The following is a 22,758-nucleotide window of genomic DNA, read 5'->3' as shown; positions in this document are numbered from 1 at the left end:
GGGGTATGGAGTGAAAAAGAGATACAGAAAGAAGAGTAAAGGTGGTGGTTGGTGGGGGTTGGCTTTCCTACATCCCAAAAATCCAAACTCAAACTCAACATCTTCTTATAGCAAAACTGGCAATTTAGTCTTTGCATGGTATTGTTTCTCTAATGTTTTTGATGTTGCAGATATTTCGTCCTAATAATTTCTTGGTATTTGTTCCGGAGCTTCGGAGTTGAGGGTGCCCTTACAATAAATGCCACACTGCTGAGCTGGCTTTATTTGTCTTTCACTAAAATGAAAAAAAAGGGTAAACACTGTGGATGGACGCTTTATAACAAAAGAAATGGCATTGACAATGTCCATTCCTTTGTGGGGCATCAAGCGAATAACCATTTAACGCCGTCTATGCAAATTTGCCAATTTGAAAAAGAAGAAAAGCACACCGACAAAAAAAAAAATAAAAACAAACATACTCCGGAGATTGAACTCCGAACAATTTCAACTTTAGTCATTCCTTTTATAACTTTTTCTATAAACGAAAACATATACTAAACTCAATAATGTTTTACTAAATGACCTTTCTCTTTTCATTGATGGGAAACCATTTACGCTAATAATTCCGTCAACTTACATTAGATATTTCCCTGTTGTTACGGAATTTTCAGCCACAATTTTGAAAAATGTAACAAAAGAAAAAGAAAAGATGAAAAATGATTTCTTCAATTCTGGGGTGTGGCATTCTAGACATTCAAATTATACCGAACATTAACACAAAACCAAAATAATTCCCCCGGTGTGAATGACACACTTTATTCAATGTCTTAACCGCTAACTATTCTTTTAGGAAGTAGCCCATGTTTTTGATCATGACGTGCCCTGATTGTCAACTGGTAGAACATACTATTTTTGTTTGTGTACATCTCTGTAGGTTGATACCTGCTTTACCGAATTGCTCTATACAAAATCATCACTTTCCCTCTAGAAAGGCTTCATTTATCAACAACAACAAAGGGCCACCCCCTTTACATGAGTTAGGTTGGTATTATTATCGTTCATTTATCACCAACTTCTCTTCAATAAACATCCATACAAACTTGCTCTTGTCTTAAGCTAGCAGGAATTCGAGAGTTTTGTCACTGGCTTCGTCTTCGGTTGGTTTCGTTCTTGACAAGCTGCGACGTCTGGCAATTGATACCTGACCCAAGCTTAGAAACCAAAACTACACGCTTAATTGGTCGTTGTTCAGAGCTTACCCATCAATACTGTCTTCCGTAGATGATCGTGACTATTCCTTTAAAATTTACGTTTGACAACGAATACACACCATTGTGATCGGCTGCGAAAAAATTAATAGTAGAGAATCTTCGCTTAATGCTACCTACTTGAAAACCAAAAAAATAAAAGAAAAGGCGCTTTTCTCTTTTTAATAATTCAAAGCAAAAAGAAAGAAAAACAACACACAATGAACTAAGGAAAAAGAAATAATTTTTCAAAAAAGAAGTCCACGCGGCTAATTGCCGCTAAATATAATAAAGTAATTTTGCATCCAAAAAGAAAATACCTTAGTGGGTCTAGAACAATTCAAAAAGGAGTAACCATGAACAGTGTACGTTTCCCACCTTATCTTATGCCCCCGTTACTCCTTACATGAACTTTCTCGTTTTCTTTTGTAACCCCCCACGACCTTTCATCAATGGTAAACCATCACCATCACTAATACTACCCAATCCTTTACTACTCTTGGCGCTGTTCTTACTACCATTTCTAACCATATGTTGTATTGGTGCCACTGAACGTGATGGTATAGTGTTCATATTGTGATTAGAATCCTGACCAAATGAGTAGTTACCAGAACTACTTGAACTATTTTGTCTCTGTATTATGGGGATGGGCACACTTCCACTTGTTGTTGATAATGATAATGATGATGATGTTGATGCCATTTGATTGCGCGTTCGCTCTTCCAATAGAGCTTGATACTTGTGAATGACAGCTTGTAATTCAGTGATTTTCTTGTCGTACGGTGAAGTTAACGATGTCAATGTTTCTGAAAGTGAAAGTTTAGTTTTTGCCAATTTGGTTTCGTATTGTGACATCGTTGAATTATATCGAAGTTGCAAATCTTTGTTTTCTTGGGTTAATTGGGCCAATTGTTGGGTTAGTATTTGATTCTCCACCTTGATATTGTAAATTTGATCTTCCAAAGATTTTTGAATTGTAGTATCTTCAGTAAGATCAGGGATAATTGGCTGCTGAGATTGATTTTCTTTGAGTTCTTGCCCAGCTAGTTCAGTCAATTTTAGCTTCAACTTTAATTGCTCAATCTCATAATCCTTGTTTGGAATTACGATCTTGACCAACTCATCATATTCCTTGTGATTAGTCTTTGTTGATTGTTGTAGTTCCAATAGCTTTTCATTGAGCTCGCGTTTTACAGACTCGAGTTGTTCAATTTTAGTAGTTAGCAAATCAAATTGACAATCAAACTCACATTGCTTCTCACTCCTTTCCTGCTTGATAGCGTTCATTACCTTGGTAAATTCATCTGCCTCATCACGTGATATCAAATCATCATACAGAGTATCTTCTCCTTGATTCCTTCCCTCTTTCATCTTCAAGTAATGAAATTTGTTCAAATGTTTCAAATAACTGGAAAATTCCAATTCATTTTTGAACAAAAGTAATTCTCGTTGATAAAAGTCAATAATTGATCCATCGCCATTCAATTTATTTAAGCTGGTTTGAGAAGGATCATTGCTCGGGTTATGCAATGTACTTGCATCATCTTTTGCTCCAGCAGCAGCAACACTCTTGGGCAATGTATTACCATATTCAAACACGCTTGGGGGTTCCAAATTTGTCGCTGATAAAGACATTGGGCGACCTAATCGAGTTTCTTGTTTCAATTTTTCATTGGTATGATCAGCGACAGAAGTTATGGGATCAATGGAACCAGTTCTGCCTGTAAAGTTGTTGTGATGGTATAATTTGTCATGTTTCACTGTGGTGAAAAGTCGTTCATGGTCGTATAACAAATCGCTGACGAGATCACGTTGATCTTGTTTAGGTGAGGATGGACAGGTGATCCCAGATGTATCAAAGACCTGCAGCAGGTCACGATTAGTGAACCCAAATTCTTTAAACTTCACCTCTTCTGTCCCTTGAGTTTCGTTGTTGTCCAAAACTAAATGTGTTGGAACAATTGACACTTTTCTATCTTGTAAGGCACTCGACTTCATAATTTGCTTTGTTGGGCCATTTGCTTGAAAATACATTGGACCAGCCAACGAAGATGATTGAGATAGTGTACCTCCTCCAATCGAGGCAGCATAAGAGCTTTGAACGGGCGTAGTTGCCTCGTTTTCCTTTATGAATATACCTGGATTCAAGCTTAAACACGCCACAGCAATTTCTTCCAGAGAAGCTGTGTCAGGTAGCCAACTGGTTGAACTTTTCAATTCTTTTACTTCATCATTTTCCATGCAGTACTTGGGATGAACAAGAAACCCCCCTAGTATCTGCTTTGTGATTGTCGCTGCTCTCAAAATCGGAGATGTCTTATCAGGCACCTCTAAGCTCCATTGTTTTAACCGTTCTGATGAAAAATCTGATGGTACGTGTTTAGCTAAGTAATCGAGAGGATCCCGAATAAAGGCGCCAAAATTGAAATAAAACAACCCATAAATAAAGGTGCACAAGTATTGAAAATTGAACCTTACGTCATTACCTGACTCCATTGCATAGGGCAACGCAATTTTCCAGGATCGGAGATCTAAACTTGACTCGGATGCGAAGGTATTAATGTTCCTCGGTACCGTTATTTGGTTCCAAGTTAGTATCCGCACATACACCAACAAAATATCCGACAAATAGTTGCCCAAATTATCAGCGGATTTTGGTATCAAAATGAATAAGTCATTCAATGCGCAATGCACTATTGCAGGGTCCAAGTCATAGAGGAGACATTTGAGCAAACTTTTGAAGAGGTCACTGTCAACAATACGGGCACCGCTTTTGACATCTGCACCAACCAAGTACCCTAGTAATACAATCGCTTCATGCCGAAACTTGACGTGTTGAATGTACTTGTTTAGCAAATGGCAATACGAATCAGTGTGTTTTAGCCCATACTCTAGCAACAATTTTGTACAATTGGACCGAATAAATCGTATTCTTTCATGATATGCTTGACTTTCTCTTTGCTCGTCTGTGACATTCAACTTCATTGTAGCTATCAAAGTATCTTCTCTCATGTAAATATCTAGTAGCTGTTGCGCTAATGAAGATGAAGCTCTTGCATGCAAATTGGTAAGAATTTCACATTTCGTTTCTGAATAACTCACCAACACCTTGTCAATAAATGTTCTCGAGTTTTCCACAAACGCCAAATCATAACCAGCGCTATCAATTGCTGACTTCAAATATGTCAGAATCCATAAGTGGAGTTCATTTTCACCAAACACATCACACACTTTAGTCAATACAGTGAGAAATTTGTTTTCCAAATCCAACTTATGTGATGACTTGATGTGTCCATTATATAGTCGGTAAAGCTCCTCGTGTATATTGTAACTACTTTGCTTTATTGCAGTGTAGTTATTGTGTTTGGCGAGGTACTCCTCAATCGTGGTAGTTAAGTCGGTATCTACTGATTTGGGCAGCCCCTTGTTGGCAAACACAGCTTCCAATGCTCGTACGAGAGACTTTGATGATCCCAGCATCACTTGGGGGTGGCAAGTTATTGATAGATGGTAATATTTCCTTGCCTTGAACTGTAAATGCTTGATTAATTCTTTTTTTCTACATACTCATTAACTGAAGATGACTCAAGATTAGCCCGATATGCATACACAAAGGGAAAATTAAATTAAATTAAATTATCTTTTTCTTTTTTTCTTTCTCGAAAGGCCTCACCAAAAATTGGACCCTTACCCAAACAGCTGAGTTGTACCACTTTGCAAGTACGATGTCGTCGTTTTTGAGTGTGATTGAAGAAGTTGACTCATTCAAGAAAACAGATGCGTTTTATACTTTTTTAGACCATGAGGGCCGTACTGCGCTTGGATACATTGATCCCAACGTTGTCGAATTACTTCAATCAGAACCAACGTTCGTCACTAATCATGAAACCAAAACAATTGCAATCGACTCCCAATTCGACACACTTAAAAAAAGAAACGAAATGTTTGCTGAGGTTGCCAATCGGTGGAGAGTTTTACCCGAATTGGATGAGATTCTCAATAAAGGATGGAGAAATGAATTGTATGTTGTTTACAATCCTTCAAAGACCCCATACGCATATATGGAAAGAGCATTTTCTGTACTTTTTGGAGTAGTGACATACGGTGTTCATATAAACGGATATGTGCCACCTGAACTATCTTCAAATGGTAAATTGAAACTATACATCCCCAGAAGATCCAAAAATAAATCAACCTTCCCTGGTATGTTGGACAATACAGTTGCCGGTGGTATAGGATACCCTCATGGATTGGAAACAACAATTATAAAAGAATGCTTTGAAGAAGCAGGTCTTGAGGAAGACTTTGTTCGAAAGAATATTAAAAACACTGGTGTTCTTACTTACATCTACTTGACCGATGACGGACGAGCAGAACCCGAAGTGGAATATATCTGTGATATAATCATCAAAGAAGACGAAGCTCATTTGATCAGCCCACAAGATGGCGAAGCTGAAGATTTCAAACTCATGGATATAGATGAAGTATTGAAACATGTGGAAAACCGAGCTTTTAAGCCAAATTGTGGATTAGTGATTGTCGATTTTTTAATTAGACATGGGTATATAACTGCTGAGAGTGAGCCTGATTATTTGGAGATTGTTTCGAGGTGTCATGTGAAATTGCCATTCCCCACTAGATAGAAGATTAAAGGAAACAAGTTTTATAGAAATAGAATGACTTGCCTCGGATTTACAGTGCAAACATACTTAATAAATTTTTCTCCGAACCACTGGACCATTGTAAAAGTGAATACCAGCAATTCATGGAGAGCTCCTACCATCTACAATTGAGCCCAATTGCTAACTTTAGCGATGCATTGTGGCGAATACACACTTTCCACTTTGTATGAGATTTTATCTCCAAACATGACTTTCCTTAAAATAATGAAAATAGGCTTTCAGCGCACCAGAGAAAACTTTGTATCCGATAACACATACATACTACTCAACAAATATCACCATGTCATTACCACATGATGCTATTCTCGATATGCTCAATCAAGTAGAGCAGGATGAATCCAACCCCAATGAAGAACTAATCTTGATGATTAGAGACAAACTTCTCGAAACTAAAGACGAATCAAATATTGTTTTGCTAGCCCAATTCAGTAAGTCCTTGTACACGGTAAAGAGGTCACAATTACTAATCCCAGCACTCGATTTGTATCAAGCAGAGAAGCCACTAGGGCCAGGAAATACGAAACAATTATCTTTGGAAACATTGCTTTCCTACTACAAGTATACCTTTTTCAACTTGGTTAATATCCTCACTGAAAATCCAACCGAAGCTGTAAAAACGCAAGCCAAATTATTTGGTCAGGTATACAATAACATTAATATAGATGAGGAATTTGTGGAGGAACAGTCGCTTTATGCATTGTTGGCAAAGAACATAGAGGATTTGTGCAACGATAAGAGAATTCCAAATCGAATTTCCAATGAAATCAAGACGAATATCAAGAATCAGAATACATTTGTGGCATTGAAGCATCTCTTTGAAAGCTCTGGGATCAACAGGATACCCATATCATCCATAAGGGGCATGTTTGGAATTGAGGACGTTGCCGCGGTCTTTGCAGGTCAAGAATCGCTCAATTGGGAAATAACGGATGACGTGTTAATTATGAGCAGGAAACTAAAGGAAATGAGCATTGACCAAATGGTCAAAGCTCAATTAGAGACAACTCGGTTGACCCAAAGGCTCAGAGATACAATGTAAACAGGGTATAGTGTTGCAATCTCTACATGGGTTGATTCCTACGCAAGCCTAGCTCGCCAATTCACTGCTGACATGTAAGCGCCACATTTGAGCCTCTGTATCATGTTCAGATCGCTTGTGAAGGGTATGTATAATGCAAAAACGTGATAAAAATTTTTGCCGTATATTGTTTTTAAAAACAACCAACTTGTTGTATACCCAAATGAGTGAGTGTAAGGTGACAAATAATTATCTACGGTAAGTGGTGATGCTAACTGTTAATGCAGAGGAAACTTTTAAATCGTGTTTGAGTAATACAACAATTAGGTCCTACCGACTGAAGGTGTATTGTAGGTATCTAGCTAAACTTATCTAAAACTAAAGACTACACAATTCTCAGTTGCATTCCAAGAGAAATTCCAAATCCTTTTTGTATTTAGATATCCCTTAAGTAAATCAAAGAGCACAATTCCGGTCTTTCTTGTCACTCCAGTGAAAAGCCAACCAAACCCAATCTCCAATTCCTTCTTTAGGATAAACTGCTAGCTGGTATATACAGACGTTCGTTCGTTATTTCCTACTCTAGTTAGTAATCCATAATCGGTAACTCTATAGAGCTTCATTAGTCTGGATGATAAACACTAACAATCCTTCCTACTTTACCTTTTAGCTCCTTTTAGTAATAACGGAGTTCCATTGCTGAACATCAGGTGTTTATTTGCTTGTTGTAAATTCTATCGTCTGATCAACTAGTGGGCGACTATGGGAGTTGCTGAACCGCCGTGATAGGGGGTTGGCTAAATTTGACCAAGTATCAATGCTTTAAATTTAATCTCAAGAAACACGTAATCAAGATCATGTAACAAGAAAGTCCATATTCCCAACTCATCCTCAAATTCACCTTTTAGCATAGTGGTGACAAGCTTCTGTAGTTTAGTTGGTTAGAACATTTGTCTCATATTGCTAACGACATGAGTCATCAGAAGATCGTGAGTTCGAACCTCACTAGAAGCATTTCTTTTTGCAATTTCCTAATGCTCACGGAAGATGAATGGATGTGAAGAAAGAGCTTATCGATTAGATGATAATGTGCAGTAAGTCACCAATAAAAAGAAACATACGGACTTGTTCAATTTTGTGGTCCTGTAATACGAACTGTGGCTTTGATTGATTTTTTTTTTTTTTTTTTTTAACTTTGTGAGAATCGCAACTCCAATCATAACAGGACACACTTACCCCAGATCAATGCATATATCATCACTTTTCAACTTTCAAGTGTTCTTGACTGGTTTCAATAATATCCCACCGCCTGAAATATATCGACCAGTGGTGCTTTGGCATGGTCTTGGTGACAATTATAACGGGTCTGGAATTCATAGTGTCAATGATTTAATTAGTGGCTTATATCCAGGCATCTTTTTCCATTCAATATACATAGACGAGGATCCTTCAGGAGATCAACAGAAGCTGTTATTTGGAGACGCAAACAAACAGGTGGATCAAGTATGCGATCAGTTAAAGAGTATTAAACAATTGGCAAGTGCCGAAGGTATTGATGCAATAGGATTTTCACAAGGAGGTGTTTTATTGCGTGGTTTGATTGAAAGATGTCCACATTTGTCATTTCATAACTTGATTACTTTTGGCAGCCCGCATATGGGTGTAATGGAAATGCCATTATGTAAAGATCCAAGAGATTGGATTTGTAAAAGAAGAAACGAGCTTTTGAAGAAACAAGTGTGGAATGATAATGTACAGAGGAAAGTACTACCTGCTCAATATTTTAGAGACCCCTTTGAATATGAAAAGTATTTGAAGCATTCATTCTACTTGGCCGATATAAATAATGAAAGAAATGAGAAAAATGCATCATATTTTACGAATTTGACCAAGCTTAACAAGTTGGCATTGGTCACTTTCACTGAAGATACCACCGTCGTTCCCAAAGAAAGTGCAATGTTTTGTGACATTGATACCAATTGGAAACAAACCATACCATTCGATAAAACCAATTTGTATGTTGAAGATTACATTGGGATCAAACGTCTTCACGAGTTGGGTAAAATTGATTTTCATTTCATAGAGGCGGCGCATATGGCAATCAGTGATGAATTTGTAGAGGAAATAGCTTTGAAATATTTAGGTAACACATAGAGAATACCAAAATCTAGATTACAACAACCTTTCACTCAACAAGAACGTCACTCCCAAAGAGCCCTTGAAACTCTTTTAAGACGTTCTCATTGACTTCACTGCTTTGGGAGTCACTTTTACAAAACTGCACAATTGAATCAGTGGAAATGGTACTAAAACGTGGTTTGTCAAGTGAGATTGGCTCTTTCATAGGATCGTGCTCATCCCTTGGAGGATCCTCAAGATCACGCTCTGCAACCTCTTTTGAGTCTTCCGGCAAATTAGAGAAGTTGTATTTTGCAGCAAGTTTCTTGACGTCACATTCCGCAACAACCACTCCTTTCTGGCCCCTTATTTCACTCATTTTAATTTCTGCTTTCATTTCAGGATGAAGCATGGCAATATTCTCTTTCTTCGACTCAACTCTTTCAGGCGACGGACAATTGGTCAACTCCGGCATCTCTTGCAAGCTGTATTTTATCTTTTTCCTTTCCAAAACATTGTTTGCTTCTGCATCATCAGAATCACCGGAATGCACATCGAAGATTGATCTTTTCCTTTTCACTCTCTTTTTGGAACGACTTTGATTTACATCTTTTTTAGGATTCACGGCAACGGCTTTACTGGATGAGCTGGGCAGCCAAGAAGTGCCCGAATTCTCTACCTCGTTATCATCAGTTTTTGCTCCACCTACTTTTTTGATCTGATCAGGATTCGCTTTATCCTTTCCGATAGCAAATATATCGCTCAAAGACGTAGATGATGACGAGAACTCAAAATTGGGATCTATGTCCAAAACGGGCTCTTTAACTCCTCCAGCATTAGCTTTTCCAAGAACTCCGCACATAATACTGGCCTCAACTTCAACGGGTTGACCACCATATGTAATTGAAAATCCACCATCGACATAGTTTTTCAAAACAGTTCTTCTAAAGTCAACAAGTTTACCACCACTCGAACTTATCACTTGCAAATACAAAGTTTCGTTTTTGAAATTTTTCGTGATAGGCTCAATTCTTATATTTATTTGCACTTCTGATCCAATCAAATGCGCTTCAACATCAATTTTAGGTATTAAAGACAATACCCTTTTCAACTTTGCACCAGCTCCAACTTTGAGACCTAAAAACAGCTCAAGTTGAGTCTGTGACAATGCCTTAGCATCCATCAATGTGAGTACATTATGGTTTATCAATTTTTTGATGCTTTGGATACCAATTGTATCTAGTTGTTTAAGCTCATTGGGGGAGCCTTCCCACCCCTTTGCAGTAATAGAACGCATTACGTACCCCAGGTTTATCAATGACTTTGCATCTTTTTTCTCAACGAAAACATCCATCATTGCCTTGAGTATCCGTGAAACGTGTTTAAACACAAAAAATTTGTCACCCAAGAAGCTTGATTGCAACTTTTGAGCACCATTATAATTTGGGAATTCTAGCCCACCTAGTTCATACTGGATAATAGTAGTCACCTTCGACTCTGATGGATATCGCATCAAGGGAGATTTGTTCAACTCTTTGTACAACCTTTTTTCCTGATGTTTAATCTTGACATCACAAAACTCAGTAGCTTGGGCAAAAATTTCAAACACTTCGAAAATAGTGAGCTTTTCATTTGCATGCAAGATAGCTTTCATAGTATCGAGTTTGATGTAATGCATGGTCATGGAAAGTCCAAACTTGGTACATTTGAAATCACGAATAAGATCCTCTTGATTCAACTCCTCTGTTTTGTTCATACAAAACTTAAGTAAGTTTTCTTCCGTGGTCGTTGGTTTTGGAATATCATAATACAGGGGGTTAATTAGGAAGCGAACATAAAAGTAAGTGGTTTTCAACCAGCTGAGAGCATCATCAATTGAGTTAATATTACCAACGGCAATTTCTGCCAAAAGGTTTTCGGGAAAGTTCATGTGCAAAGAGCTTTCGATTTTTTCAGTGCCCATAATTATCCTTTCATATTTTGATTTTAACTTGCTAGTCGTCATAATGATCGCTACTCCCTCTTCTTCAAATTGAGGTCTCCCCGCTCTCCCGATCATTTGCAAGATGTCAGTTTCTGAATACTCCTGAAACGTACTCTCACACCAACATTTTGTTCCTTTTACAACAACCAAGTATGCAGGTAGATTTATTCCGACTGCAAGCGTCGATGTACAACATAGATATTTCAAATCGCCACTCAAAAAAGCAGTTTCAATTTGTTTACGATCAGCATAGATCAACCCAGCGTGGTGATAACCAACACCAGTTTTGACCAAATTAGCCAACTCTCTATCTTTCAACTTTAAAATTGAACCCTTAGCAATCACCTTTTCTGCTAGAAACTTCGCGGTGAATTGACAACTATTTCTTGTTGCACAAAATATCAAAACTGGCTTCCCCAACGAGTGCTTACTTATAATTTCAACCAACTTTGAGTTCAATTGATTATCAAACGAAAAATCATTTTCATTACTCGGCCTGTAACCATAGACAATTTTTTGCAACTTGACAGCACGATATTCTTCTCCGAATGTTAAAGTCTCGGCATCGAGCCATGTCGAAATGTCGTGAGCATTTGCGACAGTTGCAGATATAGCCAAAATCCTTAAACCGACGCATATTCTCTTCATTCGTGTTATCACTACTTCTAAAGTAGCACCCCGTGGCTCTTTGAGTACATGTACTTCATCAACGAGAAGTAACTTAATCAAGCTAAACAATTTTTTGTAGTCGTTCCATTTCCTAGTGATCATGTCCCACTTTTCCGGAGTAGAAATAATGATATTTGAGTTACGCACACTCTCTGCCTCCTTATACGATGTGTCACCAGTCAACATACCCACTGTTATACCGAGGGGGGCAAATTTCTTAGACCAGTCGTCTTTTCGTTCGCTGCACAATGCTTTTGTTGGAGCTAGATAAAGTACCTTGAAATCGTACAATGTTTCATTGGCACGCAAAATTGCCAATTCAAACACAACCGTTTTACCTGAGCCAGTGGGAGAACTAAGCACGCAATTATTCGCAGTCCCATACACAATTTTGAAACATTTGGATTGCATTTCGTTAAATTCGTGAAACGGAAATACGCAACGCTGCTGCTGCGGCAAAGCACTAACCAGTAACCTAGCCACCCCTGGCGAGAATCCCGAACTTAAACGCGAGTTGGAGACACGTGAATAGTCATGATTGCCATTGACCCAATCGTTACTTTTATTGATTGACAGTGATGGAGCAGGAAATATATCAACATTGACATCTCCATTGTATTTGAACAGACTCGAATCTTGGGGTACCAAATGGATTCTCTTTGCATCCTGAGGAGGGGGTGATGATGAAGGGACAAACACGGTATCATATCTAGCCGCAGGCTCATTCACAAAATCGAAAGCTAATTAGTATGGGATTCATAGCACCATTATCTTTTACGTTTTAATTACCTTCATTACTATCCTCTGAATCAAGAAATGCGTTCAAATTGTTCAAGAACGACATGTTGATTTGGTTGCAATTGGAAAGTCTGTGAACTCAATCAGGCAAGTTTTTTTTAGTGCGTGAGTTGAGTTTTTGCGACAAAACAAAGAAGAGATGATGGCAACTGAACTAACCCACCGTACCCTTTTCTTCCACTTTCAAGAAGGGAGCTGAATCCATGACGGAGATGGATCGAAAGGAAAGATTGGTCTCTCTCAGAAAGAATAGATCCAAAAAGGGTGAAGCTGCCAATTACTCACAAAAAACCAGTGACCAGATCACATTGTACACTGAATCAGATACATTGAAAAATACCTCTTGTGAATCAATAATTCGACCGGAAGAGACTACACCATCTTTGCTAATACAATTTCCGGTAGTTCCACTAGAATCAGAGAAAAATTCACTCACCAAAGACATAAAAGATGACCTAGCTAGATACTACCAGGAAGCAAACCTAAGAACAAGTGAGGTTCTTGATAGAATAATACGGGAAAAGGTTGAGTAGTTGTGTGTAGTCTTTGACATTATAATTGATGTTCTGATGAGCTGGTTGAATTGATTAAGCTAAGATGCAATACCTGCTTCATGTTGTAAATTACCCAATAAGGAAGTCTACCATCTTCCAATCAAATAACTTTCTCGTCTCGGATTTTCGACTACACGCACTTTCTTCCTAAACAGTGAGAAAGTGTTGGAAAAAAAAAAAGAAAAACCGAACTTGTAGTTCGACAGAGCAAAAGTTTTCAGGTTTATTACAGATACATATTCAAAATGTCGATGATCAACAGACTTGCATTGAGAACTGTCCGCCCTTCAATGGGAATGGCATTTCGTCAAGCTCCGTATGTTCTTTCTTTTGGTGATTTCAATCTTTTAGGACTTGCATTTACTAACTATATATATCCAGAATTGGTTTGAGATACCTTTCAACTCCAGCAGACCCAAAACAAAAAGCTCAATCCATTGTTGACGCATTACCAGGTACCAATTTGTTGTCAAAAACTGGTATTTTAGCCACTTCTGCAGCTGCAGCTATCTATGGATTGTCTAATGGTTTGATTATCATACACGATGAATCTATCTTGGTATTGACATTCACAATCTTTTCAGCCATGGTTGTTAAATTTATTGCCCCATTGTACACTGAATGGGCTGACGGAGAAATCAAAAAGGTCAACGACTTGTTAAATGGAGCCAGAAACAAACATATCCAAGCCGTTGAAAACAGAATTCAATCTGTTGGTGAATTGAAAGACGTTGTTTCACAAACCAAAGATTTGTTCAACTTGTCTAAGGAAACAGCCAAATATGAAGCCGAGTCATTTGTATTGAAACAAAAATTGGAAGTAGCATCAGAAGCTAGAAACGTATTGGATTCATGGGTTAGATTCGAACAACAACAAAGGCAAATTGAACAAGAACAATTGGCCAACTCGGTCATCGAAAAAGTCAATAAGGAAATTGAAAATCCAAAGTTCCAAGAAAAGGTTTTGGCGGAGGCTGTTGCTGATGTTGAAAAATTGTTCAACAAATCTAAATAGTTTATACATTTAAACAAAAAAAGAGAAAGTATTGAATTAGATCGTATCTTGAACCAGTTGCGTCGGTTTCCATATGTGTAGAGAGTTGTCATCCGCTACACTAGCAATCATCCACTCATCAGCGTAGGACCAATCAAAATCATTAACACCCAACATATGACCGAGATGTTGAAATACCGTGGGCTCCTCTTTGGAAACATTGTGGAGTTTTACCAGGCAGTCTGTTGACGAGGACGCGAGTACCTGAGTGTGTTTGGGGTTCCATTTCAATTGGGTTATTGACTTTGAATGAGGTGTGAAATTTTTCACGGGCTCATCAAGATTACGCAAATCCCAAACATTGATTAATCCCTTTGAATCTCCTGTTGCAAATATTGTCGATATGTGAGGGCTCATTGCTATTGAATTGATCGGAGAAGGGAGCTGTTTGTGTATGATATCTCCTCTTATATCGCGAATGGACATATCTCCTGATTCCTCAACGAATCCAAACAATGAATCGTGAGTAGGGAACCATTCAATATCATTGACATCGCTGCTGCTCTTCCATGACTTTGAATTGCTCAAACCTTGGGATTTCGAATAATCTCTCAAGTCATATAAACTAATGTTTCCCTTTATATCACCCGAAATCAAGTACCCTTCTCGATTCTTATTCCAGTCCATAGCAAAAACCTCTGCCTTTGCAGTCAATTTAAGCTGTGGTTTGTTTGCTTCAATATCGTCTATAATCAGTTTTTGGAAACTTTTGTGCTTGGTCCTTTCAAATATTAACATATCCCCAAAATTATTGGCACTGGCGATAACATTGGGGTTTTGGGGCATGTAACTTAACTTGTTTACATCGCCAAATTGGTTGATCTTTTGCAAAACTTTCTGTTTAGGAAGCGAGGGAGCGTTCACTTCGAACTCTTCTTTCTCTTGATTGTAATCTAGTTTGTCAATTTGTATATGTTTATTGAGACCTGTGTATGTGGGAACTTGTAAAATCGATATCGAATCGACAGCCGACTGACCCAATGTGAAAGTTCCATGAAGTAGCCTTTGAAGAATGTAGTCGTCAGCAACTTCGCCTTCAGAATGCGTGATATCGGGAAAGAATTGCACCGTTAAAGATGGCCATAGTAGCGAAGTGGTTGACAAGTAGTCATAAACGTATGGTGCATTCTTCTTCCATATACGGTAATTGTTCTCGGTGTCTTCCCCTATCAATGATGATGTAGACGCCTCTTGTAACCTGTCTGTCTGCTCCGCTTCTTCGGTCATTGTTGATTTGGAAATATGCGTTGTTGAATAATTTTAAAAACAAGACGCGCAATGCAAAAATATGTGTTGATGATTTTTCCCTCATTGCAATTGCAGATGACAGAAGAGATTAAATTGAACTCGTCGAAGTTAGGTACTCAGGAGTAGTATGTTGAATAAGTCAATGACTTCGGGATAACTACTAACTTTCATAGCTGGAACGAATTCTATAAAAAGGAATTGGAAAATTTTCAAAGCAACAGTGATGACACTGGTGAATGTTGGTTCGATGACTCTGATGCAGAGTCCAAAATGATACAATTTGTAGCAGAAAAACTAGAGGACGGTGAGTTAGGGGACGCCACTCTGTTCCTTGATTTGGGAACAGGGAATGGACATCTACTTTTCAAATTGCTGCAAGAGTTGAAAGATTTCAACAAATCATTTACTTTTCATGGAATAGATTATTCAGCAGAATCGATTAGATTTGCCAAAGACATCGCAGAGAAGAAGTTCCCAACAACTTCATTCAAGTTTGATCAAGTTGACTTATTGGGCAATACACCACTTCTAGACAATAACTTCGACGTACTATTGGACAAAGGCACTTTAGATGCAATTGCTTTAAATCAAAATCTCATCAATGGAAAGAGAGGAATGGACATATACGCAAGCCAAGTCTCAAAGATGATGAAAAGAGGCTCTGTCCTTCTAATCACTTCCTGTAATTTCACGGAAGAAGAGCTTGTCAAAGTGATCACATCTGGTACCGAATTGAGAAAATGGGATCAGATTACGTACCCGAGTTTCCAATTCGGTGGTATAAATGGTTCAACCGTTGTAAGCATCGCGTTTATTAAGTAAGCTACATCTTTGACTTTAATTCATCGATATTCTTGATCAAATCGTCCCTTACTTGTTGGCTAGCAAATTTCAACAAGTACTGTATTGGCTTCCCTTCTGAAACTGAATTGAATCGAAGATATTTCCCTGGGGCCAAGCTTGCTTCTAAGCCCTCTAGAACTTCGGTTGTTTTTAGTATTTTGTAGTTCAAAATCACCTTCAACAATCCATGAGATCTCATAACTATCCTAACTTGGCTTGGGTCGTGAACTGATTGGTTCAAATGCAATGGACCCGCACCTCTTTCTTTCCAGCCTTCTGCCATGTTTGCAAACTGTAGCTCAAATAACTTCGCGTTGCAGTTGAATAACGAAGTTTCGTCTTCCTCGCCTGTGGTCTGCTCAACAGGGTTCAAATCAACTTGTTTAAACTGTTGAGTTGTAGTGCTTGTTTGTGATTCGTCCTTGCTATCTGCTCTAGGACCACCATCATCATCAGGAGCATTATTGGAATTATCCAAAAACGACTTTTGTTTCAATGATTCTTGAAACGCATTCCCAAAACGTGACTTCGACCCAAAAGTGCCGAATGATGATGTTGCTGCTGCCGGCGTAATCGTTTTCGCAGAATTTTGAATGCCCAAATTTTGCTTTTTGTTCATGTTTCCGAATGATGTGGTGGCCCCGAATACGGGTTTCGCGCTGGATTTAACGGAGTTAGCTTCGATCTTGGTGTCACTAGTTCCGCTATTACCATTGGTAGAGCTGAATCGAAAAGGCGTTTCTCCGAATGTAGCTCTAGGGGGTAGTGGGGGAGGCGAGTTCTTTTTGGCAGATTTGTTATCATCTTCAGTGTACGTGAATTCAGCTTCGTTAGAATTTCCCAGATCGGCAGTGCTAGAGTCATTATCCTTCAAATCCAATTCATCCTCCAAAAACTTGACTCGTGATTCCAATCGAGCAATGCGATCTTCAAAGACCTCTTTGACTTCGTTAATAATTGTCGTTTTGAGATCCTCATGCCCAATCAGCTTCGTGCGTTTTAGACTGGAAGATTCTTCAGTTTCAATCTTTCTCTTTGCTGGACTCTCCCCTGGCATGTTGTGATGTATGGATGGTTGATAAAGACGAGTTTGTTTATAGAAGCAAAGAAATCGAAAAAAGAAAAAGATTTAAGTTGCATTGATGTTTTCGCTGGAGCAAGCGCGATTTGGAATGCCGAACTGTATGCGACGTAGACCTCCCCAAGAGAAACGGCAATTGGATCGCATTATATAATCATGAAATTTCGGTGCCACCGTATTCAACTATTAAACTAAGCACGATACATTTACCTTGAAAGATCTACACATAAACAATTCCAAAAAAAACCCAAAGTTTTTATTCCCCTCCTCTAATGCTTCTAATGGACCTTCCTGATGAGGTTTGACCAGAAGTGTAACTATATGGTTTTGGCGCACTGATGGGCTCGTATTTTGCTGGCGGTGGCATCGCTATTGGACGAGTGTGGGTGGTAACGTTATAATGAGGATGAGAGCCCAGCTTATGGGAGTTATCTGATTTATAATGCAGCGTCGAGCTATTAGCAATGTGTATTCGCCTTCCACTTGCGGCAGCAGAGGCTACTCTCCCCTCCTTAACGTAGTCCCTACCACCTAACCCACCACCCAATCTTCTTGGCTTCCAATTTCGCCATACTCTGCTTCTTTCGACATCTACCAAAATGGTTCTCTCTTTCATTTTCACTCCAGTTCGAGACAACTCGGAAATGCATGCTTGTGCATCAGCTTCTCGCTCAAAAACAATGAAGCCGTACCCTCTGCTTCTCCCATTATGGTCGCGAATTATCAGAATCGAATCAATAACACCATATTTTCGAAAATATTGCGATATATCGAGTTCTGTCAAAGTATAGTCTAACCGCGCTATGAATACAGTTTTGTAAGGATCCTTCATGACTTCATTTTCATTCTTGGCAAGCAATTCGGGATCATTCCAATCTCGCATTTGACGATTGAAGGAATCACTTTGCTTTTTCCTTCTATCGTTGGCCAATAGAAGCTTTTGCCTGTGCTTTGACATTGCTGTTTTTTGAACACGAGACTCTCGTTGGGGTAATTCATTATCCACGTACTTTTTAATAAAGCTTTTGTAATTAGATACTGGGGATATGGATAATGTCGAGCGTTTTTCGGGTGGATAATCTGTTGGTGGAATGTGTACTATAGGTGGCTTCGGTTGAAACAATTTTTGAATGTCAGGTGGGTATTTCAGAGAGTCATCAGTCTAGGACATAGTTAGTAAATGGATGTTCTTTTCGTAACAGTTGCAATATACTTACCATATCATAGTATTTCGTCTTATTGGTGTAAAAAGGTGGTTACAAATTTGTCAGTTTTCTCATCTGTGAAAGTGATATTTTTGTGTGAACAGTTAAAGCCTGATTACTTCGAACAGTAAAAGGATTCCAAACTTTTCTCATTCTATTTACCAAGCAATATATGTAAATAGTACTTGCATTGTATTGCTTTAATAGTGACTTACTAGTTCTACAACCTTGTAAACTTGCGTTCACTTCATGTCTTGGGTAAATCCTTGAATAACCAAGCAAGCGCTACCTTCGTAAACTCTTCATGTCCTCCCCCTCCCCACTTTCAATCCTGACAAAAAAGCTTCATCAAATCAATCGTGTATCCAAATCTTTAATACGGGCGTGGCCAACAACGACATTCAAAGAAACAAACCGAAAGCAGTAAAAGCATCATGTTTGGAGATAAGAACAAAGAGCCTACTGAGATCTTTCTTGATAATGAGAAAATTGACCTTGACTCACTACCCATTTTATCCAGAAAACAGCTTCTGAAATTCAATGGAACCGATGACGCCAAACTATATGTAGCCATCAAGGGCTACGTATACGACGTTACAGCAAACACAAAAAGTTATGGACCCGGCAAGGCTTACAACAAATTGGTTGGGAAAGATGTCGGGAGACTCTTGGGTTTAAACAAGTTGCAGTTGAAAGAAGAAGATGGACGACTTCCTGACACTTGGGACTTGTCAGACTTGACAGAAAAGCAGTTGAAGATTGTTGACGATTGGATAGTCTTTTTCAAGATGCGTTACCCTATTGTCGCTCTAATTCAAGAGAATAGCAACTAGACTACATAGTTGCCAAAATGCAAGATTATTTATTATACTAGGTGCTGCTGTTTCATGTTACTCTCCACACCCGCTTCTTTTACTCTTGTTTTATAAGCAACCTCTTGTTTAGAAATTAAGTCCGACTTTTGTCCCAATGTTGAGCCGACGGAGGTGTTTTAATACTGCATATAGACTCTCCATCCTCACCAAAACATATTTTTCCTTTTTTCTTCTGGGTGTGTTAGATTCTGGTATTTTCATAAACCTAAAAGTATAGCCCACCTTAATAGCCCACAGGTTCATCTCACTCACTAAACCATGTCATTCTTGAAAAACATACATCACAAGGTCGAGGAGTTCAATGACGATGCAGGTGCTGATATTGGTGACTTAACAGGCAGCGCAAATCTATCGTTTGATGATATAAAACATATACGAAATGAAGGAGGAATATACAATTCTAATAGCAATTTGGACACGGCCCCTATCATTCCTACTTTGGGGACTTTTGGAAGGCAGGCCCCAATAAACCCTAATGGCAAGCTTAACAATGTCCAATACAGGAAACATATGAATCAACAGAAAAAGATGGCTCTACTTAGTGGTGCAAGAGCCAATTCATTGGCAGCTGGAGGTAATCCAATGCAAGAGGGCCCTCGTGCCAATTCCATGGCTGCGGGGTTCAATCCAATGTATGATGGTATGAGAACAAACTCTATGGCTACGAGCTATACAATGATGCCCGACCAGCGATATCAGTTTACTCAACAACAACAAAAACAACAACAACAGCAGCAGCAGCAGCAGCAAATGGGGGCGGCTGACCCTCGTTCCATGTCGATGACATCGCAAAGAGGTAATCCTATGATGCCACAGCAACAATTTGCAATGAGGCAGCAGCAGCAATATCCAGTTCAGTATCCACAACAAGTCGACCAAGGGGCTCGCTCAATGTCATTAATGGGCGGCGGAATGCCAGGTTATGGCCAAAATTACCCTAGAACCAAGTCATTGGGAGGATCGAGACCTTTAATGGGCACACCCCAAGGATTTCAAGGCCAGCCTCTTAGAAGTAGAAATTTGGTTACATCGAATCCTCAACAGCAAATGCCACAAACTGCCCCATTTAGAAATCAAATGCTCCCACAATCGCAATCCCAGCTTTTTCTAGAGCAAGGCATGAGAAGCGATGGACAATATCAACCGGCTGGTAGGTATGGTAATTCAGATGCAAGCAATCAAATGGAGCAGAACTATGTTCCCAACGAACTGCAACCAAGGCCCTACATTGACCAGAATGCACGATACATGCCACAAGCACAACAAAGACAACAACAGAGCCAACCATATCTTCAACAGTCGCAGCAACATCCTCCGACACAAATTAACCCTACTGATCAACAGCCCTCAAATGGCAATGTGCATTACCTAAATACCCAACAAGGGCAAGCCACGTTTAATTCGAGTGGCCACATCTCTACCCAACAGAACTCATCTGAAGCACTTGGCGAGGTCCTTGAAGAAGAGGAAGACAATCTGAATCCTGCTGACGAGGAAGATGTGATATACAAGTTCGGGGAAGAGGAGAGCAGGGGAGTCGGGTTGTCACGAAAATCGACCTTGAAAAAGAACAATTCCATGAGGGTACGTAAGTTGAACCTATTCAATGACGGCGAGCACAACAAAGTATACGAAGGTAAAGAACCGCAGTCAACTTCTCTGCAAGATAATTTGAAGCCGTTTGCATCCAAAGATTCAGAAGTCAGCTCTGAGACCCCTCCTGGAGAGAAGGCATTACATGCTGATGTCACCACTGTAGAAAAGGATTCGGCGTCCGGTAACAATAGTGTTGTGCACTTGTCAGATTCCCATTCAACCACACTGGACTTCAGAAAACCGCTGGATCTCAGAAAGCCGCTGGACCATCCATCACTTCACAGCATTGTGGCCAATACAGTTTTCAGCAACTTTAGGTCAGCTTCTTCAGAAAATACACAATCCTTTAGTCCGCATCTAGTTCAAACAAGAACTGAATCCCCCAGTTCGTTTTACGAGGCCAGCAATTCACCAAAGGGCAAAAACTTTGATAGTGAGAGTGAATTTCATGGAACAAATAGACAGGAGGATGGTGCAACTACCCCACCGACTGCTCCAACATCCCAAGTTTCACATTTGGTAGATGGTCACTATGATGGTAAATTTGACAATTACTCCAACATTACTGAACCTATCCAGGATGTGTCTGAAATCGAAAACAGAAGAAGATATAGTCCAGTACCAGATAATAGAGAACAACCTCAAGGACAAAGCAAACTGAAACCATTTGATGATGATTTTGAGCAACCGTCGATTAATAAATCAGGCAGCGTATCGCTGAACTCAATCCCTCGTACATTTTCGTCAGCTTCACAATCAAGCTCATCAACCAAAAAGGAGAAAAGATCTTCTTTTTCGGGAAAGAATTTTTTGAAGCGATTATCGAGGTCAAAAAGGTCAAGCACTATCGAACCTGACAGAGAGATTAAGTCTCACCAGAGAACGCCATCCTCCAACACAATAGGCTCATCAGTTGCTGAACGATCGATTTCTAGCAAGCCTTTGCCGTTTAGTAAGGAGGAGTTGCACATCATGAATTGTAATACGGAATTGCTCAATGAATTAGAGTTAATAACAAGGGAGCTAGCTTCTTCCATTAAACGAGAGTTGGCGTTGGAAACAAGACTCAAAAACCAGACGGTTTACTCTCACTCACCTGGTGGAGAGCCAGAGAATTTGGAATCTGTCATAATAGACAAAACCCAAGTTATCGCAGACTTGCAAGAAAAGCTAAACAAAGAAAAGAGACTCAGGTTTATTAGCGAAGAGCATGCATTGCTTCAAGAACTAGGTCAATCTCCAAGTCCGTTGAAGTTGGAATATGAAAAAACGGAGATTTACAATCAATTGGTATCTAAAAATGATCTCGTTAATCAACTTCAGAATAGGATATCTGAATTGGAGTCACAAGGCCAAGTTGACATCAATGCCATGGATAGCAATTTAATTGAAAAGATACAAATTCTTGAAGCCGAAAATGAGGATTTAATGAATCAGAATTATGCCCAGAAGGAGGAAATCAAAATACTAGAGAGTCAACGAGATGAATTGAGGGAGGTTATAGGAAAACTTACCTCTCAAAATAACCAGGATACAAAGCTTCTCAATGACAAGATCAAGGCATTGGAACTGAAATGTCAAAACTTGAAAGGTGTCAATGACAGACTCACCAATAGGGATGCCCAACCAAGCTCGTCCAGTGGCCCATCTTTTGGGTTCAACAGATTTGGATCAAGGGGGAAATTAAATGGTTTTACAATTGTTTCTCCGAATGAGAGGTTTTTGGAGGACCACTAGATTATATAGAAACATACAAAACCCGAATTCTTGTTTTTTTTATTAATGCCAAATTCGGTATACACTTATT

The 22,758-nt window shown here is 39.1% G+C and overlaps 13 protein-coding genes across 13 annotated transcripts, besides 1 other annotated feature; 8 read left to right on the top strand and 5 right to left on the bottom strand. All coding sequences in view use genetic code 12, as the record gives it.

Annotated features, from left to right (window-relative positions):
- Nucleotides 1–1,628: 1,628 nt before the first annotated feature.
- Nucleotides 1,629–4,706, bottom strand: CPAR2_104180 (uncharacterized protein; the record flags this gene model as incomplete). Its single annotated transcript, XM_036812456.1, has 1 exon — nucleotides 1,629–4,706. The coding sequence occupies one exon, from the start codon at nucleotides 4,704–4,706 to the stop codon at nucleotides 1,629–1,631; it is 3,078 nt and encodes a 1,025-aa protein (XP_036663562.1).
- A 245-nt stretch (nucleotides 4,707–4,951) lies between these two features.
- Nucleotides 4,952–5,869, top strand: CPAR2_104170 (uncharacterized protein; the record flags this gene model as incomplete). Its single annotated transcript, XM_036812454.1, has 1 exon — nucleotides 4,952–5,869. One exon carries the CDS (start codon nucleotides 4,952–4,954, stop codon nucleotides 5,867–5,869), a length of 918 nt encoding a protein of 305 aa, XP_036663561.1.
- Nucleotides 5,870–6,188: 319 nt separating this feature from the next.
- Nucleotides 6,189–6,947, top strand: CPAR2_104160 (uncharacterized protein; the record flags this gene model as incomplete). Its single annotated transcript, XM_036812453.1, has 1 exon — nucleotides 6,189–6,947. The coding sequence occupies one exon, from the start codon at nucleotides 6,189–6,191 to the stop codon at nucleotides 6,945–6,947; it is 759 nt and encodes a 252-aa protein (XP_036663560.1).
- Nucleotides 6,948–7,848: 901 nt separating this feature from the next.
- Nucleotides 7,849–7,940, top strand: a tRNA (tRNA-Met).
- Nucleotides 7,941–8,171: 231 nt separating this feature from the next.
- On the top strand, nucleotides 8,172–9,080 carry CPAR2_104150 (uncharacterized protein; the record flags this gene model as incomplete). Its single annotated transcript, XM_036812452.1, has 1 exon — nucleotides 8,172–9,080. One exon carries the CDS (start codon nucleotides 8,172–8,174, stop codon nucleotides 9,078–9,080), a length of 909 nt encoding a protein of 302 aa, XP_036663559.1.
- A 31-nt stretch (nucleotides 9,081–9,111) lies between these two features.
- CPAR2_104140 (uncharacterized protein) lies at nucleotides 9,112–12,541 on the bottom strand (the record flags this gene model as incomplete). The annotated part of the gene is made up of 2 exons (XM_036812451.1): nucleotides 9,112–12,437; nucleotides 12,487–12,541. 2 exons carry the CDS (start codon nucleotides 12,539–12,541, stop codon nucleotides 9,112–9,114), a joined length of 3,381 nt encoding a protein of 1,126 aa, XP_036663558.1.
- Nucleotides 12,542–12,698: 157 nt separating this feature from the next.
- CPAR2_104135 (uncharacterized protein) lies at nucleotides 12,699–13,028 on the top strand (the record flags this gene model as incomplete). The annotated part of the gene is made up of 1 exon (XM_036812450.1): nucleotides 12,699–13,028. One exon carries the CDS (start codon nucleotides 12,699–12,701, stop codon nucleotides 13,026–13,028), a length of 330 nt encoding a protein of 109 aa, XP_036663557.1.
- Nucleotides 13,029–13,345: 317 nt separating this feature from the next.
- On the top strand, nucleotides 13,346–14,064 carry ATP4 (F1F0 ATP synthase subunit 4; the record flags this gene model as incomplete). Its single annotated transcript, XM_036812449.1, has 2 exons — nucleotides 13,346–13,365; nucleotides 13,431–14,064. 2 exons carry the CDS (start codon nucleotides 13,346–13,348, stop codon nucleotides 14,062–14,064), a joined length of 654 nt encoding a protein of 217 aa, XP_036663556.1.
- A 36-nt stretch (nucleotides 14,065–14,100) lies between these two features.
- CPAR2_104120 (uncharacterized protein) lies at nucleotides 14,101–15,330 on the bottom strand (the record flags this gene model as incomplete). Its single annotated transcript, XM_036812448.1, has 1 exon — nucleotides 14,101–15,330. The coding sequence occupies one exon, from the start codon at nucleotides 15,328–15,330 to the stop codon at nucleotides 14,101–14,103; it is 1,230 nt and encodes a 409-aa protein (XP_036663555.1).
- Nucleotides 15,331–15,426: 96 nt separating this feature from the next.
- Nucleotides 15,427–16,173, top strand: CPAR2_104110 (uncharacterized protein; the record flags this gene model as incomplete). The annotated part of the gene is made up of 2 exons (XM_036812447.1): nucleotides 15,427–15,476; nucleotides 15,525–16,173. The coding sequence occupies 2 exons, from the start codon at nucleotides 15,427–15,429 to the stop codon at nucleotides 16,171–16,173; spliced, it is 699 nt and encodes a 232-aa protein (XP_036663554.1).
- Nucleotide 16,174: 1 nt separating this feature from the next.
- Nucleotides 16,175–17,251, bottom strand: CPAR2_104100 (uncharacterized protein; the record flags this gene model as incomplete). The annotated part of the gene is made up of 1 exon (XM_036812446.1): nucleotides 16,175–17,251. One exon carries the CDS (start codon nucleotides 17,249–17,251, stop codon nucleotides 16,175–16,177), a length of 1,077 nt encoding a protein of 358 aa, XP_036663553.1.
- Nucleotides 17,252–17,531: 280 nt separating this feature from the next.
- On the bottom strand, nucleotides 17,532–18,495 carry CPAR2_104090 (U1 snRNP complex subunit; the record flags this gene model as incomplete). The annotated part of the gene is made up of 2 exons (XM_036812445.1): nucleotides 17,532–18,437; nucleotides 18,493–18,495. 2 exons carry the CDS (start codon nucleotides 18,493–18,495, stop codon nucleotides 17,532–17,534), a joined length of 909 nt encoding a protein of 302 aa, XP_036663552.1.
- A 419-nt stretch (nucleotides 18,496–18,914) lies between these two features.
- On the top strand, nucleotides 18,915–19,313 carry CPAR2_104080 (uncharacterized protein; the record flags this gene model as incomplete). Its single annotated transcript, XM_036812443.1, has 1 exon — nucleotides 18,915–19,313. The coding sequence occupies one exon, from the start codon at nucleotides 18,915–18,917 to the stop codon at nucleotides 19,311–19,313; it is 399 nt and encodes a 132-aa protein (XP_036663551.1).
- Nucleotides 19,314–19,613: 300 nt separating this feature from the next.
- Nucleotides 19,614–22,688, top strand: CPAR2_104070 (uncharacterized protein; the record flags this gene model as incomplete). Its single annotated transcript, XM_036812442.1, has 1 exon — nucleotides 19,614–22,688. The coding sequence occupies one exon, from the start codon at nucleotides 19,614–19,616 to the stop codon at nucleotides 22,686–22,688; it is 3,075 nt and encodes a 1,024-aa protein (XP_036663550.1).
- Nucleotides 22,689–22,758: the final 70 nt, after the last annotated feature.

This window comes from Candida parapsilosis, contig 005569, assembly GCF_000182765.1.
Source record: "Candida parapsilosis strain CDC317 annotated contig 005569".
Classification (NCBI taxonomy): domain Eukaryota; kingdom Fungi; phylum Ascomycota; class Pichiomycetes; order Serinales; family Debaryomycetaceae; genus Lodderomyces; species Lodderomyces parapsilosis.
This window is presented reverse-complemented; position numbering and strand designations above follow the sequence as displayed.